Here is a 19,648-nt window from a genome sequence, read left to right as displayed (position 1 = left end):
TACTTTAGGCCCTGTGCCCTCTACTCTGGACTTGACACCAATTCCTCCCCATCTCCTGCCTTATCTTTCAGTGAAACCTGCCTTACCCTGCCTGGTCCATGAGCCACGGGAGAGGGACAAGAACTAACAGCATGAGCAATTAGGTTATCTCAGCTAGGCTGGCTAGAAGAGAAATAAATTCCAATCAGTGGGGAGGCTGGTTGCATCAGTACTGGCTCAAACTAAGAGTCTAGATCTAATTCACCTCCCAACAGCCAGAATTCCTGTTTCCTTCTTAGCACAGTGCCCCTAACCCAGGGTGGGCAATAATTTTTGACAGAGGGCCACTCCAAGATTTTGGAAAGTGATCAAGGGCCGCACTTTTCCATGATATTAATGGAGATGTATGGTCTGGAATGGAGGTTGGGTGCAGAAGGGAGCTTGGGGTAAGGGATTGGGGTGCAGGAGGGAGACTGGAGTCTGGGAGGGAGTTGGGATGAAGCAGGCGGTTGTGACTTAGAGCAGGGGACTGGAGTACAGAGGTTTGGGATGTGACCTTGGGTAGGAGGGGATTGTGATCTGGGGCAGGAGATTAGGGTGCCAGATCCGGGAGGGGGTATGGGTTTAAGAGGGGGACAGAGGGTTTGGGTATGTTGAGTGGAGGGGGGCAGAGAGTAGGGGCAGGAAAGGGCTGCAGTGCCAGAAGCAGGCTGTGGCCAAGAGACTTACTTGTGTAACCCTTCTGCCAGGCTGAGTTAATAGCAGTAAGGGCCAGGTTCAGTATCTAGGGGTCTCCTCCCAACAAGGTAATACAACACCGTCTCGAGCCCCCGCCCAGTGACCTGGGAAATCTTACATACACCTCTGGGCACCTCAAAGAGGCAATTCTTCCCCTCTTGCAAGCACAGAGCCTCAGTATAGCAGCAAACCTTTAATAACATGAGGTAACCGACATCAGCATTAACTTGGGAAAACACCACAACTCAGATTCATAGACCAAACATGAGCAAAGACCCTCCCCTAGCCACGAATCACCCAAAGTCCCAAAAGTCCAACACCCCAAAAGTCTCTGTCCCAGGTCAGTGCCGCCCCAGGGTTCAAAAGTTCACCCGGCAGAGTTTTATCATCCCAACCTGGAGGGGGCGGGGATTGATACACCTTATGTGGTCCACCGATGGCTCCGCCTCTCCGTAGGGTTCTGCTGCCACTGTCGATGTGAGTCACTCTGTCACACTCCACCTGTCATCCTGTGAGCCGCCTCCACTGTCCCACGAACTGTCTGGCTCCACCAGCCGTCTCGGTCCACGCCCCAGACCACCAGTTGGTTGCTCCTGCAGCTGCTCCACTGGCTGTCTGCTGCCGCTCCCACCAGCTGCAAGTTGTTCCCACCAGCCGCTCTGCTGTCCGCCTGCACCCGCCGGTCGTCCCGGCAAACCACTCTGCTGTCTGCTTGCGCTTGCTGGTTGTCCCTGCAAACCGCTCTACTGTCCGCCTGCACTTGCTGGTTGTCCCTTGCAAGCTGCTCTGCTAGTAGCTCAGCACCAGGCTCCCCATAGCAATAGTGATTTCAGCTCTTCAGAGAATTCAGCTCATAATAGAGAAGCCTCAGTGCTAGTGCTCTACTGGCCCCAGTAAAGTCAACTCCACAGCTCACAACTAGACTCCTAATGGAATCCAAATTAGTTCTGATATTCCAGTGGAGAGAGTGCAAGCAATGTTATTTAGGACCTCAAACAAGGCCCTGCCATCCAGTACAAAGACCTGCCCCCAGCCTCTCTCAACTTGACTGGGTTTGGAACCCATGCCCCTTGTCTAGCGAGTGCTACTTAGTTTATGGCGAATCCCTCTGTCATAAACAGTTCCACCATTTCAATGTCCTTGATTCACATAATCAGGGTAACAACACTTTTATCCCTCCTGCCTCAATAACAGAGAGACTGGGGATCCCACAGTGGCCAAAGTGACCATTTGGGCTGCTGTGAGCACATACTAGACAGGGTGGGTGTGTCTATGCAAATGAGATCAGCCCCTGAAGTCTCTTTGCACCACTTGCCACAGTTCTCCACCAGGACTACGTCTAGACTGGCATGATTTTCCGGAAATGCTTTTAACGGAAAAGTTTTCCGTTAAAAGCATTTTCGGAAAAGAGCGTCTAGATTGGCATGGATGTGCTTTTCCGCAAAAAAGCCCCGATCGCCATTTTCGCAATCGGGGCTTTTTTGTGGAAAACAAATCTCAGCTGTCTACACTGGCCCTTTTGCGCAAAAGTTTTACGCAAAAGGGACTTTTGCCCGAATGGGAGCAGCATAGTATTTCCGCAAAAAGCACTGATTTCTTACAGTAGGAAGTCAGTGCTTTTGCGGAAATTCAAGAGGCCAGTGTAGACAGCTGGCAAGTTTTTCCAGAAAAGCGGCTGATTTTCCGGAAAAACTGGCCAGTCTAGACACAGCACAGATGTCAGGGTAGAGCTTATCCTGACCCTGCTTACACTTGTCAGCTGCCAAACTAGCCTGCCTGCCTGCAGAGCTTAAAATGTTTCCCAGCCAGTCTGCCTCTTTGCCTCGCCATGTGCTTCACGAATAAATGAGCCCAGGAGAGGGGGCGTGATTCTTCTTAGCTATCAGAAACTGGCCAATGGGAATGTGCTGGGGGCAGGGCGCCTTCTAAAACTTCCCCTCTCCCCTCCAGTTTTAAAACAGAAACAGAGCTCTGCAGCTGCTTTTCTGCACAGGTTCCCTCCGGGGGCAGGATCCAGTGCCTTGTTGTGCCAGATCTGGCCTGTGGGCCATATTTTGCCCAGACCTGCCCTAACCCCTCAGAGGGAATTAGCCCATTGCAGAGGCAAGATCAACCTAGAGATTAGTTCATTTCCCATAGTTAAATTAGAGCTTCCAACCACTGTACTAGAATGAAAATGCATTTGATTTGCTAGTTCTCACTATGGTCACATATCTGTGCAGTTTGCACACAGGAGTGTGTTATTTCTCCTATTACAGTCATTGTAGAGCTGGGATTCCATTGAAATCAGACAATTATAATCAATGCCCACAACAAAGCCATTCTGTAGATTAGCACTTTCATCGTCACAATGCATACAGAGTCTGGGATTTAATGCTGGTCCCAAATAATATCATTCCAACTAATGCATTATGCCATAGCCAAAAATATGTCTGGAAACATTGGCCTGTGTCTTTGTAAGTTTGTGGTCATAGTGAATTAGCAGAGGCCCATGTGTTCTACATCAATGTTTGGCTCATGGCATGCTTAAATTTATCAAAAGAGTGCAGAGGCAAACTCTGCAGGGGAGCCGTGATCTTTTCCATCTATTCTGTCATATGGTACCAATTATCTCTCAATTCAGCATAAAACATAACCACCACCAGATTTAGGTCCAGAGCACTGCAAACTAGTTTTTTTCCTCTTTAAGGAATTTCTGTCACAAATCCTATATGATTTTTACTCTTTATATTTTATCCTGTAGCGCTACCAAGAATCAGAAATGACTTACAACTGGCACAGCATATGCAGACTGTTATAATATTTTCACATTTTAATTGAATGTCATTATATTTTCAATCTGATTTTGATGTTAACTCAATAACAATATTGCCTTTGAATGACACATTAGAAATCCCTAAGCTCTGTCCCTGGCGGGGGGGGGGGGGGGGGAGAGGGGGAATGTTTAACCCCTGGCCACAGAGATGTGCAGACTCCAAAACATCATATACTGGTGCTCTAAACTGTTGTCTTTCTGATGGGTTATCTGTCTCATAAACTACCTGTAATAATTTGGGATGTGGGTACTAGTGGTAGCTTTATTGTAGAAATTAGCTGAAACATCAGTAGTGCTAGAGAAGAAATGTTGTCTTGCTCCCCCCTCCTCCTCAATTATGAACAAACAGCAGCAATTGTAGGCACAGCAGAGAGAGCAGGAAAACAAAAGAGAAAAAAGGTGTCTTGGAATGTGAAGCATCTGGTACTGGTCAATTTCAAAGACAGAGTATGCATTAGATGAGGGTGGGCAATAATTTTTGATGTGGGCCACTCCAAGATTTTGGTAAGTGGCCAAGGGCCACACTTTTCTATGGATGGGATGTGGGGTCCAGGACACAGGTTGGATGCAGAAGGGACTTTGGGATAGGGGATTGAGGTGCAGGAGAAGGTGTGGGGTCTTGGAGGAGTTTGAGTGAAGGAGGCCATTATCACCTGGGGCAAGGGGTTGGACTCGAGAGTCCAGGAGAAGGTATGGGTGCAGGAGAGGATTCTAAACTGGGGAAGGAGTGTAGGGAGGTGCAGAGTCTGGGAGGAAGTTGTGACCTGGAGAAGGGGGGTGCAGAGGGATTGGGTGGTGACGTGGGGCAGGAGATTGGGGTGCAGGGTTCAAGAGGGGTATGGGTGCAGGAGAGAATTCTGCCCTGGGGAATGTAAGAGAGGGTGTAGAGTCTGGGAGGGAGTTGTAACCTGGGGCAGGAGTGGTGGTGGTGCAGAGTGTTTTGTTGGTGACCTCGGACATGGAGTTGGGGTGCAGGCACTGGCCAGGAGGCACTTACTTAGGTGCCTCCCAGCCAGCAGCCCAGCAGTACGCTCAGGCAGGTGCCTTGTCTGAGGGGGCAGCTGTGGGCCAAATCCAAAGGCTTGACAGGCCAGAACCAGCCCATGGGCCAGATCTTGACCCCTTTGCATTAGATGCACTAGTCTGATCTGCTAGGGTAATTCCTATCTTTCTATGACACAAATGTGTAGAGTAAGGATCATGGTAATGGCATAAATAAGGGGTCTTATATCACAGATGAAGTCATCCTAAGGGGTAACCCATTTAGACTAAAAAGTAAGCCCAGTAGATGGCTATGAGGCTTGCTCTGGGACTAGAGGAATAGTCAATGGTAAATTCTTCAAAAAGAAATAAAGGTGGTTTCAGATCTAAGCTGATTTGCTGTAGTTCTCACTAAGTTTACTCTGAAAGGCCATGACACCAAATAAAACGATATTTCCTGCTGGTACGACACCTTTCAGCTAGAGATCTCAAAGTGCTTTATTACACTTATCATTGCCCATATTTTTCAAATGGGTAAATTGAGACAGGGTACGTCTACACTAGCTCCTCGAATAAGCTGGTATTCCTCCTGCAATGAGATTTACCAGCTAATTTGATTTAGGGGCTTTAAATCGGAATCCCATTTCACTGCTGCGTGTAGACGTGGGCAGTTACTTTGGGCTAGTCAATTTCTAAAATGGCGACCGGCCGGGAGCATGCAAATCAAACGCGGGATATTTAAATCTCGGGCTTGATTTGCAATTTCGGTTGCCCTCATTAGCCTCTCTAGATCAATCTAGGGCGCTAGTGTAGACGTACCCACACAGAGTGGTAGACTGGATAGATGTCCTTTCAAAGATCACACAATAGGGTCAGTGAACAGTCTGTGAACAGTACAGTACACAGGAGTCAATTCTGAGTCTCCTGTTCTTAATCACTTGACATACAGAGAAAATGAGGGATTAGGAAATTCTAGCTAATATAACCTTAATAAAGGAATTGAGGTGTATTCAGGAAATTATAGATCAGGGAGTCTGGCCTTTGTGGCAAGCAAGATCCTTGAACACTGATAAGGCATGAGATCACAAAGTAGCTGGAGAAGTATGAGCTGCTGAAAACTACTTTGTTTTGTTTAATAAGGAGTGAAATCATGTGACAAATACGGTGAAATTTTGCAAGGAAAAATTTACAGGGTTAAAGAAGGGTGAAGGAACAGAAGGTATGGAAAAGAGGCAATCCTGGGTAAACTGGTTCAACTTAAATAACAATTGAACTAAATATTCAACCTCAAATGGAAACAAAGCGAAGGCAATTAATTTTGTGGGTTTTAGATTATTTCCTTCTGCCCACCCCCTTTTGGCACTACACCAAAATGTAGAGCTTAGCTCCAAATATTCACTCATGCCAACCGATCAACTTTTTTCTGTTTTGACCTTATGCACTTGCAAACATACCCTGAAATTTGACAATGCTCTCAGGTCCTCTCCATAATTAACCCAGACATGCAGCTTCATCTCCCATCAAAGCTCCCCTGAATCAATAGCTCTTCAGGCTGACATTGTTCAGGCACATCTGTTTCATAGCCAAGGACAGAACGGTCAAGCATCATGTCCAGCCACCTGTGATTGGCCTACCCTGATGGATCTGGAACCCATTTTGCAGCTATGTGAACTGGAGGTGGCCTTTCATTATGCCATCAAGCAAGAAGCAAACCTATGACTTTCAAGAGTGTAGTCAAGCACTACCACTAGCCTCCACATCTCCTAGATCACTGACGTAGCCCAAAATCTGAACACTCTTTGAGCCTCAGCACCCCCAATTGCACTGTGCCCTACAAAATGGTATAGCACAGATGAGGAAATGGCAATTGTGTTTGTTTGTTTGTTTGTTTGTTTGTTTAATATAGAGGGAAAGCTCCTCAGCTAGTGTAAAATGACAATATATACCTGCTAAGGATCTCACCTCACACTTTTTAGCCTGAGTGTGAAGGGCACCACTATGAGAGGATGGAGGGGGATACAGCTGTGCATCCTGGGACACTGCTTGCTCTTCTTCCTGTTGCTTTTGCAGGGAGCAAGGGGAAAGCATACAGTGTGTGTGTGCATTCCTCTCACTCCGAGCTGGTGAGAGTAGGGGGTAGAGAGATAAGTGACACAAGCTGTGTACTTTCCTTGTGCTCCCTGAGAGTCAGGGAAAGGGGACGAAGAGTAACCAGTGCCCTTATATGCACAGTTGCAGCCTCCCCTTCCTCCCAAAATGACACCCTTACTGTGTTTCCCTTTATGACTGTAAAGTCTGACATACTAGTCAATATTACAGGGATTTTGAAATACCACATAAAGATATATTACAGGCCATAGAGATCCAATAATATTACTGGCTGAGTGTATAAATCAATAAGGGGTCTGCAAAACACATGTTGTAAAGGCCAAATATTGCTATTCCAAGACTATGAAATACACATTGGCTACGTCTAGACTACGTCCCTTTTTTGTAAAAGAGATGTAAATTAGACGTATTGCAATTGCTAATGAAGCGGGGATTTAAATCTCCCCCGCTTCATTAGCATAAAAATGGCTGCTGTTTTTTTTCGGCACGGAGCTTTTCCGGAAAAAAGCTCCAGTCTAGACGCTGATCTTGCAGAAAATAAAGCCTTTTCCAAAAGATCCCTTATCCCTCACTGAAATAAGGGATAACGGATCTTTCGGAAAAGGCTTTATTTTCCGCAAGATCAGCATCTAGACTGCCGCTTTTTTCCGGCAAAGCTCTGTGCCGAAAAAAGTGGCAGCCATTTTTATGCTAATGACCGGGGGAGATTTAAATCCCCGCTTCATTAGTAATTGTGATACGTCTAATTACATCCCTTTTACGAAAGGTGTGCAAACAAATAGTGAAGAAACTAGTGTAAAACACAGCCAGTGTAACAAAGCAGAGAAATACACTGTTTGTATGTATTTATGGTAGGTCAATCTATGTATTTATTCATGTGAGACTACAAAGAGAATGAATGAATGAATGAATGAATGAATGAATGAATGAATGAATGAATGAATAGCCGCTATTCAGAGTCTTGCTAGGAAGAGTAACAAAGTTAGAAACATGGGCCTTATTCTTTTCACTTTAGTTTTAGAATGGTATAATTCCATTAACTTCAATGGAGTTATTTTCATTTGACTCTGGCTTGAGCAGTCAGACCCACTATCACACTCACTAGAAGAAAGGTGGTTCAAATGGGTACTGCTTGGCGTTTTTGAGGTGCTGAAAGGGCAGGGGAAGGATGACTTTTCTAGAAACCCTTTAAACATCTCAGAACTAGGAAATAAATTGTGCATTTTGATCCCTGTATGAAACTCCCACTGAAGTCAACGGTATCCCATGCCTATATCCAGGAAAATAATTTAGCCTTAGGACTCAGGGACACCGATTTAAAAAAAAAATTAAGGGAAATGGCAAAGGAAGTAAACACTGTGGCAAAGCTTTTTAACAGAAATGGTGAACTTCCAGGGCATTTTACCTAACACACCAGCAAAGGCAACTAGATTATATACAATAAATACATGAGGCAGTGATGATTAGCCAGGCCCTCACTTCTAGAATTCAAAATCACAGCCAAGCTGAGGGAGTTTGCTAAATGGTGATCTTCACCACTGCTTCTCTAAGACCTTCCCCAGAAGTTCCTTTTTCCCTCTACCAAGGAAGTGTTTTGTTGGGGTTTCGGAGGAATCATGTTAGTCTGTATTTAATGTATTAAGGGATATACAGGATAAAACGGCGTTGGAACAAATCCCTATGGTTTATTGTCAAAGTTGCTTCTGATAGTTTTGAATGATGCATTTCCAGCTTAAGTAGGGTGACCATCTGTCCCATTTTTAATGGGATAGTCCCTTATTTAAACTTATTGCAGATGTCCCAACTTTTTTTTTTAAAGGGCAAATTGTCTTTCTGCATCCCCTACTGGTCAGTTGGTGTCAACGCAGCTACAGCAGCCGCCTGCTTGGGCAGGCAGGCAGTGGCCAGCAGGTGCTCTCAGCGGGGGTTCAGAGGCAGAAAGACAGGAAGGCAGTAGGAAGAGAAGAGAGGCAGCCTGTGTGTGACAGAGAGATAAGGGTGTGTGGGGATGAGTGAAGGGTGCATCACCCCTCGCTATGTGCACCACAAAGTAGGGCTTTTCAGCAGGGAGAGGTCTGCCAGCTTTTACAGGCTGCAGGGCTGAAACCCCAATTCCTCAGCACCTGCTGCAGGGCTGACATCTTGATCCCTGGTGGTCCCTCACACACTGAATTCCCAACACTCGGCAGGCTGAAACCCTGATCTGAGGTGCTTTCCCACCCCTGAATTCCCAGCACTCCTAGGGCACATCTAGGGCTCCATCGACGGAGCCATGTAGATTTGTTTAGTCGGCAAAGGGAAATGAAGCGGCGATTTAAATAATTGCCGTTTCATTTAAATTAAAATGGCTGTCGCGCTGAGCCGATCAGCTGTTTGGCGGCACAGCACTGTAGTCTGGACGCTCTGCGGTCGACATCAAAGGCATTTGTTGACCTTCCAGGTAAACGTCATCCCACGAGGCATAACGGGGAGGTCGACAAATGCCTTTGATGTCAACCGCGGAGCATCCAGACTATAGCACTGTGCTGCCAAACAGCTGATCGGCACAGTGTGGCAGCCATTTTAATTTAAATGAAGTGGCGATTATTTAAATCGCCGCTTCATTTCCCTTTGCCTACTACCCTAATCTACATGGCTTTGTCGACGGAGCCATGTAGTCTAGACGTGCCCCTAAACTGAAGCTCCAATCCTGATGACCCTCCTCCCAGATTGAAGCTCTAATCTGTGGCATGCCCCTTCCCCTCAGCTGAATTCTTGATCCCCAGCATGCCCCTTGCCCACCCCAGGCAGAAACTCTGATCCCCAGTGTCTCCCTCCACTCCCCAGGCTGAAGCCCCAGTCTACCCCTGTCCTATGGGCTGAAGCCCCAAGCCCTGGCAATCCCTGTGGGGCTAAAAGCAGGAGCCAAGGGGATGAAGTCCCTATCCCCTCCCCGCCACCAAACTAAAGCTGGGATTGGTAGGGCTGAATCCCTGATCCCCATGCAGCAGAAGCCCCCAAGTCCATGGGCAGAGCTGGGGGACACTGTGCACGCTGCCTACCAAACTTCAGTGGAAGTGCAGGGCCATTGCCATGACAGTCCCACCTGTCCTATCTCCCTGGCCACTTTGGAGGTGGGAAGCTAGAGCCAGGCACGGCGGGGCAGCTGCTCCTCTGGCTGGTGCCATGGCGCAGGCAGCTGTGCTGTTCTGTCCTCTCCTGCTGCTGCTGGTGCAGGGGATTGGGCTGCATCTCAATTCCCAGCCTCCTTTTATCACACAGCCGGTAAGAGCTGCAGGGCTGAGGGACCCACCAGCTCTATGGCTAGCCAAGCCCTGCAGGTCCAGACTGCAACATTTTTGCGTAGCATTTTCTCTTTTTTTTTTTTCAGAAGAGGCTTTTGGAGGAGCCCTTATGCCTCATGAAATGAGGTAGACAGGGCTCATTTGCTCATCCGTGAAAAAAAGTGAAAGAGCAAACATGTTCCTTGGACGTGGCTAGGTTTTTGCAGGATACCTCTGGTATCCCACAAAACCCTGTAGTCTAGATGTATCTTTCAGGGAACGGGACCATAGGGGAGCCCTGCTGGCACATAGCCTCTGCTTACCCCATCTCTGCCCCTGGAGCTAGCTCCTGTCCGCACACAGCCTCTAGCTACCCCATCTCTACACCTTGAGCAATTCCCTGGCCTCATACAGCTCCTAGCTATCCTCTGCTCACACACAGCCCCTTGCTACCCCCTGCCTGTCCATTGGGTCAGAGCCATATGGTCTATAGGATGAATCTGAGTGGCCACCCCAGGCCCCATGCTTTGGGAGGCCCCGTGGCAGCCACCTCAAGCATCCCAGGGGATTATGGGGCCTGGCGCAGGGTGGTAGCATGGCTCACCCCCGACACACACTCACTGTGGCAGCGGGATCCGGAGTGGCCCAGCAGCTTGCTCCAGTTCCCCCCCACCATACTACCCTCTACCCCCTCCCCCCAGCCAGCTGCACACTGCTTCTGCACAGCAGCAGGAAGTAGAGTGCCCCAGTCCTCTGGTGCTCTGCTTCCTGCCACTGCAGAGAAGTGGGATGCAGCAGGCTGGAAGAGCGGCACAGTGGGGTGGAGCAGGCTGGTGGGCTGTTCTGCATCCCACTGCTGTGGTGAGTGTGTGGGAGGAGGGTGATCCCTGTCTGTAGCCTGTGCTAGGTCTTGTAATCCACTGAGTCATGTTGCTCGGGGAGGGGGCAAAGGGACGGAGCAGGAGCAGGGTACGGGAGGAGCAGGGTGTGAGTGGAGCAGGGTGAGGGTTGGGTAAGGGTGGAGTAGAGCAGAAGCAGGATGGTGGAGGAACCTGCAGCAGAAGAGTTGCCCTGGGCCCCATGTCGGGGCACTGGGGTGGTGGTTGGGAGTGGATGAGGGACTTCCAAGAGAATCTGTCAGTAGCCAGATTTCCAGTCATCTGATCCTAGACAAAATCCACAGTATCAGCGGAGCAATCCAAAACACCAAGATAAGGTCATCCTAATGAAAAAGCATTCCATTGATTATCTTATCATTTATGTGGCACAGAAGCTAGCTGCTCTGGGCTTCACCATTCCTGGGGATCCTTGTGCAGGGGGATGTACACACTGGGCCATGTTCTTCAAGAAAGAACTGTACAGGATATATTTTTCCCTAAGAAGTTTGCACGCATTTTATGTTGTGGTCAACAAAAACATAATTTAAATTCTGTACAAATGTAGTACATTAGGTCTAGATACTTCCACCTTCACAAATATCAAATACTTCAGAAACAGCTACACTGAAATCAATGGGACTTCTCATAGTATATGGGATTATTTACAGATTTGAAGGCCAGAAGGGACCATTAAATCATGCAATATGACTTCCTGTCTAACATAGGCCATAGAATTTCATTCAGTTACTCTGTGTTGTACCCATTAACTTGTGTTTAGCTAATGCATATCTTCTCAAAAGGACTCATGTCTTGATTTGAAGACATCAAGGAATAGAGAATCCACCACTGTCACAAGTAGTTTGTTTAATTAGTTAATCACCTTTATTATTAGAAAGTATATCTTATTTCTACTTCAGTGTAAGGGTGACAGAATCCAGTCCATAATCTGTTTGCTACTTACATCCAGCACTGTTCTTTGTTAATTTGTGTGTATAGTATGTATTAAAATGTATATGTAAAATATTCAGGACAGTATATGACCCAAATCAAGTATTTTTGGGGGAACATGTACTCTCCATTATTTGTAAATTGTGCTGCTTTGTTGCAACATCTTCCTATCCTTCTCTTTGTTTCTTTCCTATTTTACATATGCAAGCCCCTCCCAAAGATGAACCAAAGATGTATTTTTAAAAAATCTGAATAATGTTTTAATGAGAGTAAAACATATCAGTTTGAATTATTTATTGGTATGACATGCAGAAATGTTATAGGTCAAATAACTGTCAGATTTTGGCCTGAGCAGTTTATGGAATATTTGAAATATGAACAATCTGTCCCCTGCGTAGCGAGCATCAGTGAATTTCTGTGAATGTATTTAGAATGAGTCAGTGAACTATTCTATCTTATACATATTCTTTTTCAGGAAGTTTCTTCAAGAAACTTAATTAATGATTTTCCAGGACATTACAATAGTCTGAATTAATTGTGAAATAATCACTTGCTTATACCATCACTATAATAGGGCTTTTAACTAGTATGGTACTAAGAGAAAGCTGAACAAAAAGTATTCTTTATATTAAAAGAAGACAGACTCACATTTCATTCTTTAGGCAAGCTCACAAGTCAGATTTTTCTCTCTCAAACTCTCATTGCCATTTACTGAGTGCTTGTCTCCACTTACCAGGAGATTGATCACACAGTCAATCTCCTGGGATTTGATTTAGTGGCTCTAATAAGGACTCACTAAATCAACTGCTGATAGTGCCCCTATCAACTCCAGTATTCCACTGGGTCACGAGGAGAAGGGAAGCCAACAAGAAAGTTTCTCCTGTCAGCCTCCTGCAGTGGGGATGCGCAGACTCGACCTAAGGTACATTGACTCCAGCCACACTATTCGCGTAGCTGCAGTTGCTTATCTTTGGTTGACTTTCTCCCTTAATGTAGACATGGCCTGAAATGGTAAGACATACACATAACTTCGAAATGCTTCTCATTGTCAAACAGCAAAGCTAAACTTTGGGGTATTTTTCTCAAATTTCTGCAAAAATAAAAACCTTGGCAAAAACTGTCTTTCGTGGGTCAATACTTTGTTTCTACTCCTTGACCATAAAATAAAGAAAGATGGCTGGAAAAGCGTTTGATGTACAAATGTCAACACATGATACCTGTTTTGTGCCTTACTGTGGAATGGTATTTTAAGTGATCAGAAATGAAAGATTTCTTATCAAATGTATTGACTGAATTGAGTCATTCAGCAATTTTCTACAATAATATAACCCAACTATGAACACCTTACTGCCACTGGAATTAAGGTCAGAGCAGAAGGTCAGAGAAGGGGTTCTCCACACGTTGTCTTTGCCAGAAGGCACCACTCCTGGGCTGTGTCTAGACTACATCCCTTTTCCGTAAAAAGGATGCAAATTAGACACATCGCAATTGCAAATGAAGGAATTCCTTAAAAAACAGGAATAAGGGATCTTTCGGAAAAGTCTTTATTTTCCAAAAGATCCCCATCTAGACTGGCGCTTTTTCCGGCAAAGCTCCGAGCCGAAAAAAAGCGGCAGCCATGTTTATGCAAATGAAGCAGGGGGGATTTAAATCCCCGCTTCATTTGCAATTGCGATGGGTCTAATTTACATCCCTTTTGCGGAAAAGGGATGCAGTCTAGACACAGCCCTGCAGCTTCCATTGATCAATAATGGAGAACTGTGGCCAGTGGAGGCTGTGGGGTCAGTGCCTGTGGATGAGGGGCAGCACATGGAGCCATTGCTGTACATGCCAGCTGCTTTTAGGGGCGGGGTAGGGGTAGGGCCAGGGCAGGGGTGGGGCTGCTTTGGCTCTGCTGCTCCACCCAGGAGTGTCACCATTAGCTGCCCTATTAGGAAGGCGGGATAAGGGACACCCTGAAGGTAGGGAGGTGGGGTGGGTTCTCGAGTGGCCTAGGGGTTAGGGCATTGGCCTAAGGACCCCAGGGTTGTGGGCCCAAACTCCGCCCACCCAGGAGCATCACCACAATCTGCCCCATTAGTGAAGCTAAGGTGGACTACTCGTATGAGTAACTGTTTATCAACAGGAGTAAGAGGCTCACAAATAGAGCTGAGTGACATTTGTAAACTCGGTCAAAAACCCCCAAAACCCAAACATTGTAAGGGCACTGAAATTATTTAGTGAATTAGAACCTAATTCAGTGAATAATTGCAGCAAACAAACAAATACCAATTTTGTTAAGTCTTGAAAGATTTTCCAAACAAGCGTTGTGGATGTTGTTTAGATAGAGGTATTTCTACATAAAATTTTAATTCAAATTGACCATTGAAACATTTCATTTAGCTTGAATAAGAGGGGTTTTTTGCCCAGCACGAAAAAGCAAGGAAAAAACCCAACAGTTTGGGTCTGAAATGAACCGTTTGTTAGAGTTGTCCCCTCCCGTCCCCTCCCCCCCCCCCCCCCCCCCCCCCCCCCCCGCCCCTTCCAGTTTGGCCAATGAACTGAAAAAAAAAATTGTTCACTCAGCTGCATTCACAATTGCAGCTGACAGCCTGGCTGGGCTGCTGGGGCAAGGCGAGGGAGTGGCTGCTCTGCACCCCCGAAGAGATGGAGCTGGGGTTGTCCAGAGAGCCCCACATCATCCCGCCCAGCCATCAGCACTGCCCATGGCACAGTCCTGTGGCAGAGATTTAAAGAGTCCAGAGGACCAGCTGCTACCATTGCCACAGTAGCAGCGTCCAGGAGCTCCGGGCCCTTTAGTATAGGTGTGCGCTAGGCAGTTGGCCTCTTTTTCCCCCTGTTGGCAGGCCTGAAATCTGGCCTTTACAAATTGTAATTTAAAAAGGAGTAATGCACTGAGACCAATCTTGCAAGGGCAATCTCCTCCTGTGAGACCCACCTACAAAGCCTTCACAGGATCAGGTCCTATTTCCTTATCATCTATCAAGTGCTTGAATACAATTATCTATAGACCAGGCTTGACATGAGTAATTGGACATAAGTTAGGCCTCACTACTTGGAAGACAATATTAGGGAGGTAAACAGGTGAACAAACTAAAAGCACAATGTCTCTGCTAAGACAGGCAAATGAATTAGTAAACTGAGTCATGGAATGTCTGAACTAGCTAAATTAGGGGGAGGATGGAACATCCAGGAAACCATTTACAAAGAAAAAGTTACCTTGTTAATGGACAAGGTAATCCCAGGACCCAAAGATGAGCTAAAGAGTAAGTCATGCATGGAAAGTGTGTGGACAAAGTCAGTCTCAAAACGTGTGATGCAATGTGCAGTAAATGCAATGAGATGTATAAATAGTTATAAAGGAAGAGGATTGCTGTTTAACTTTGGTTCTGTGTTATACACTGCATTCACCCCCTACATTTGAGTCATAAGAACATAAGACCAGCCTTACTGGGTGAGGCCAATGGTCCATCTAGCCCAATATCCTGTCTTTCAACAGTAGACAGTACAAGGTGCTTCATACGTAATTATCAGCTGCTCCATTCCCTGTTGCCCATGTCCAGTTTCTGGCAAACACCATCCCTGCCCATTCTAATAGCCATTGATGTACCTTTCCTCCAAGAACTTATCTAGCTCTCCAGTCCACTCACTCTTACTTTTCTGAATACCAAATAAAAATACCTGAGCGATAAAATGTGGTATTGAACTGAGTATTTGGGAAGTTGAGTAGAAAGAGGTCTTGGGGGGATCCCAACACTAGCTATTGACTCTACGTGATGAAACTGAGAATCAGTAGAGTTCTGAGGCAATGGTAAATAGGGGCCCAATTCAAATCTGTTTTCAGTCAAGGGAGTCTTCCCTGACTTCTAGCGGGCTTTGAATCAGAATGTAACATTACAGGACATGTTTATGAGAGATTCTGGATCTGATTCTTTTCTGACCTAAGTCTATTAGCTCCCCTGATTTACCCTGATGTAAGAGAAGAATCAAAGCTTGACCCTGACTTCAATCCAGCACGAAAGCCTGAGGACTGCTTGGCGCTTTTGAAGGATGTACAACATTGCTGAAGGAAAGGACAAAACCCATGAAAGAAGTGTCAAAATGCTGTAGTTTATAACAACGTCATTGTGTAAAAACATGTTTCATACAGCACAAGAGCTCATGCTTCGAGAACCTTACCTAATAGTTGTCATGAGCACTTAAGGGTTTTGCTATTGTTTTAAACTGTTTCTTTAATATTCCCATAATTTGAAAGATTCAGAGTTCTTACCTTCAATAATACACTGATCTGGGCTAGGAATTTTCTTCCCAATTTCCATGACATATGCTTTCACTTTACTAAGATTTTCCTTTAAGTGCAAGTAGAGCCTATCCTGATATTCCACAGGATTTTTTATTGTCTCTGTACTTCCTTCATGGCAGTTCTCTTTAGCAGATTCTGGCAAATTTTCTGATTCTGTACATTTGATACTTAGGTGTGAAACTGAAGAATTTTCCAGCTGAGACTCTTCAGCGTCTGGCCCAAGAGGCAATTTGTCATTTTCTTGGCTAAGATAAATTTCTGTGAAAGAGATGCCAGCTGCTATATCTCCATTATCCATGTCTTGTCCACTGTCTGAATTCATCCCCTTTGTGCGGATTGCATGCAAAGCAAGACTTTTGGACCTGCAATGCAAATAAAGGAAAAGACAATCATTTGTGATAGTGGTAAGATGGGCTGCAATATGCTGAAGACTCAGATGAGATTTCTGGACAAATTCTGCTCTCAGTTACATCTGTGCAGCAGCTTTGATAAAACTCAGAGCAGAATTTGGGCCTAAACATAAGGTGGGCAAATACAAATAGCTTTTAATAAACATGTATTTCAGGAACAAGTACTCAGAACCCAAATCACACTACAAACATATGAAACAAAAAGAGTCAGACAATATCTATATTTCACAAAAAATCATAGTAGAGCGTGCGCCCATACATCTATCACTCATCACTATAATATGTCAGCATCCAGTCTATTAAACATGTTATAATATAATACCATCCAGTAATGGTTCAAGCAAATATGAAGTTCCCTCCAAACTCTTTTAGTTGGGGTACCTCAGCTATAAGCCCTAACATTCAGAAATTTAAAAAACAACAAATAGTCTGGTAGCACTTTAAAGAGTAACAAAACATGTGGATGGTATGTTTTGTTAGTCTTTAAAGTGCTACTAGACTATTTGTTGTTTTTTAAGTTTTTCCTGTTACAGAGTAACTCGGCTACCCCTCTGAAGTATTCAAAAACTTGTTCTCCACCCCTTTGTATTGTCATTTGCATGAGAGTAAACGAGGCAGAAAATGCTACTCCTGATGTGTGTGAAGAACACAGATTTGGTAGGTGTACACGAGTGCAAAGGTGAAAAGCAAAGGAAATTCAAGCCTTCAATAAAAATCCTTCCTCACCACATCTTCCCCAACATGGGAAAATTTTGTCCACAAAGGGAAGCTGAGGAATAGGAAATATACACAGAATTGGTGCAGGTGTCTCTAGAGAGAATTAGGAGAAAAGTGGACATAGGTTCCTGTCAAACAGGAGACAGATGGAATCTAAGAATGGTCCCAGCAGAGGATATGTCGAAATTCCCCAAGGCTCAAGTTATCAAGTTTCCCAAAGTTATCAAGTTCTATAAGTCAGTATGAAATGGATCGTGCTCCACCCAGGCAATAATTTACCATGAGCAGTAAACATCTTACTTACTACAATTGATGGGGCCTGCATGTCCTCTGGGCACATTGTAGTTGCAAGTTTTTTTAACTGGTCCTGGTCCCAACACACAATGCGTCTAGTAAGAACCAAGCTTAACCTGACACAAAGTATCAATCCTATGTAACTGAGGGCATAATCTGACCCAAATATTGATACAAATATATTATCTAACAGTAGAGCTGCTATTATTAGTATCCAAGAGAGTTCTCTGTATCTTCATTTCTTCAACATTTCAAGACCAATCAAAAGGTGGATTTATCTTGTGTACCCCAAGTTTCACCTCTGTTAAAAACTATTTCCTTAAAAATCAAACATGAAAATATAAAAGTGTCATAGCATACTAATACTGAAAAATGATCTACTTTATTAATCATATAATTATAAAATAAATTGCAACCCCCCAGATTGAGAATCCTGATGTAGTACACAGAACTGTATAAAGAAGTCATTGTCTGTATGAAATTTTAGTTTGTACTTTGCTAATACTTTTCATGTAGCTTGTTATAAAACTAGGTAAATATCTCAGGGCATATCTAAACTACATTCCTCTTCCGAAAGAGGAATGTAAATGAGCCCAATTGAAAATGCAAATAAAGCGCGGATTTACAAATCTCGCACTTCATTTGCATAATCGTGTGAGAGTGCTTTTTTGAAAAAGGGATTTTTGAAAAAGAAACTGCAGTTTAGACGGGATTCTTTTGAGAAAAACCCTTTTTTGAAAAAATGAGGTGTATGGGCTCTTTCAAGAAAGGGTTCTTTTTTCCCCCAAAAGAACCCCATCTAAACTGCAGTTTCTTTTTTGAAAACCCCTTTTTCAAAAAAGTGTTCTCACGCAATTATGCAAATTAAGCATGAGATTTGTAAATCCACGCTTCATTTGCATTTTCGATCGGGCTCATTTCTGTTCCTCTTTCAGAAGAAGAATGTAGTTTAGATGTAGTCTAGATCACTGTTTCTGACCAAGTGAGAAAAATCTGGGGGGTACATCAAAACAATAGAAACTTGGAGAAAACTGAATTTTTGTTTTAAGTTTTACAGCGCTTTATTATTTTTGTACTTTTTACACCCAAAAATTTCATCGCCTGCCCGGCTGCAATTAAGTTGTTTAAACAAATGTGTTGGAATAGTAGGGGAAAAATGGTGTGTCTGAAAACTATAAGTACTGGGGGTACTTACCATTTTTTTAAAAAGGGGGTACTTTATAAAAAAAGGTTGAGAAACACTGGCCTAGTTAGGTTGATGTACTCCTGGAATACCTTTGTGTACCCCCAACAGTACACTTTCCTCTGGTGGAGAAGCACTGTGCTACAGTTAAATACATAATTTAGAAAGATCTTACCCAGCTTTGGGACTCCCTGCCAAGAGATCTGGTTAGAATTAAACTCATGGTGCTCACAGGTATACTATAATTGAACTATTCCCTTAATGTTTGGATAAAGCTTTATTGCAAGACTGATATGCATGAAAACCATTTATGCTTTTTACAGAATCATACCTGTTAAATCTCATATCCTTCCTTTCTTCTTTAGAAACCTGGCCCAAACTGTATCTACGCACAGAGCCAGGAGTATTGTTGTCAACATTTATTTTTTCTTCAAATGCCTGTATTTTAACTTGAAGCTTTTCATCTTCTTCATTTTCATTCATAACAGATTTTAAATCATCCAACTGTATAGGAGATTCTGTTTCAGAATAATTTTCTGTCCTGAAAAAGGGGGGGAGGGGAAAACTACATGGGTTTACCACTGTCATGCTTTGCTCTCTACTTTGAACTAGGTATTGTGTTTGGTAAAATAATTGTGTTGTCAGTAGTGAATTTCTTAGAACTTGATTAATCATTTTCAGAAACAGTTTTCAGTTCAATATGTAAGTCAGGAGAATTAGAAATAATAAATATCTATGACAATATTGGATTAGAAATAACATGCAATAAATATATCTGCAAAAGTAAAAAGGCTTCCTCTTGATATCGTCTCAACCACATTTCCATCTCAGATCTCTCAGGGAAATGTTTTTCAGTTGAATTTAGGCCAGTCTTACAAAGCTACTAAGCAACCATTTATTACAGTATATGGTACGTCTAAACCAACAGTAGAACTCACAGTGGAGCCTGTGAATGTTTGTGGTTTTACAAAATTGCACATGTACTTTCTCCTGAATAATTGTATTCTGAGTAAGAAAAACATCTTTCAAA

At 44.2% G+C, this 19,648-nt stretch overlaps 1 protein-coding gene across 9 annotated transcripts in view; it reads right to left on the bottom strand.

Annotated features, from left to right (window-relative positions):
- The window catches only part of VEPH1 (ventricular zone expressed PH domain containing 1), a 209,302-nt gene that overhangs the window by 79,124 nt on the left and 110,530 nt on the right, over nt 1-19,648 (bottom strand). For 8 of the 9 annotated variants that reach the window (XR_012906257.2, XM_025184857.3, XM_075937780.2 and 5 more), the window contains 2 exons: nt 18,950-19,159; nt 15,982-16,376 (listed from right to left, as the gene is read on the bottom strand). Coding sequence is in view for 8 of the 9 variants with exons in the window: in XM_025184857.3 (XP_025040642.3) it covers nt 15,982-16,376; nt 18,950-19,159 (605 nt within the window). In the remaining variant the exon portion in view is untranslated. The remainder of the gene's footprint in view (nt 1-15,981; nt 16,377-18,949; nt 19,160-19,648) is intronic. The other variant, XM_075937777.2, reaches the window with a different exon arrangement.

The sequence above is a fragment of the Pelodiscus sinensis genome, chromosome 10, assembly GCF_052426305.1.
Source record: "Pelodiscus sinensis isolate ZL-2025 chromosome 10, ASM5242630v1, whole genome shotgun sequence".
Classification (NCBI taxonomy): domain Eukaryota; kingdom Metazoa; phylum Chordata; order Testudines; family Trionychidae; genus Pelodiscus; species Pelodiscus sinensis.
The sequence above is the reverse complement of the archived record's forward strand: the minus strand, read 5'-3'. Positions and strand labels throughout refer to the sequence as shown.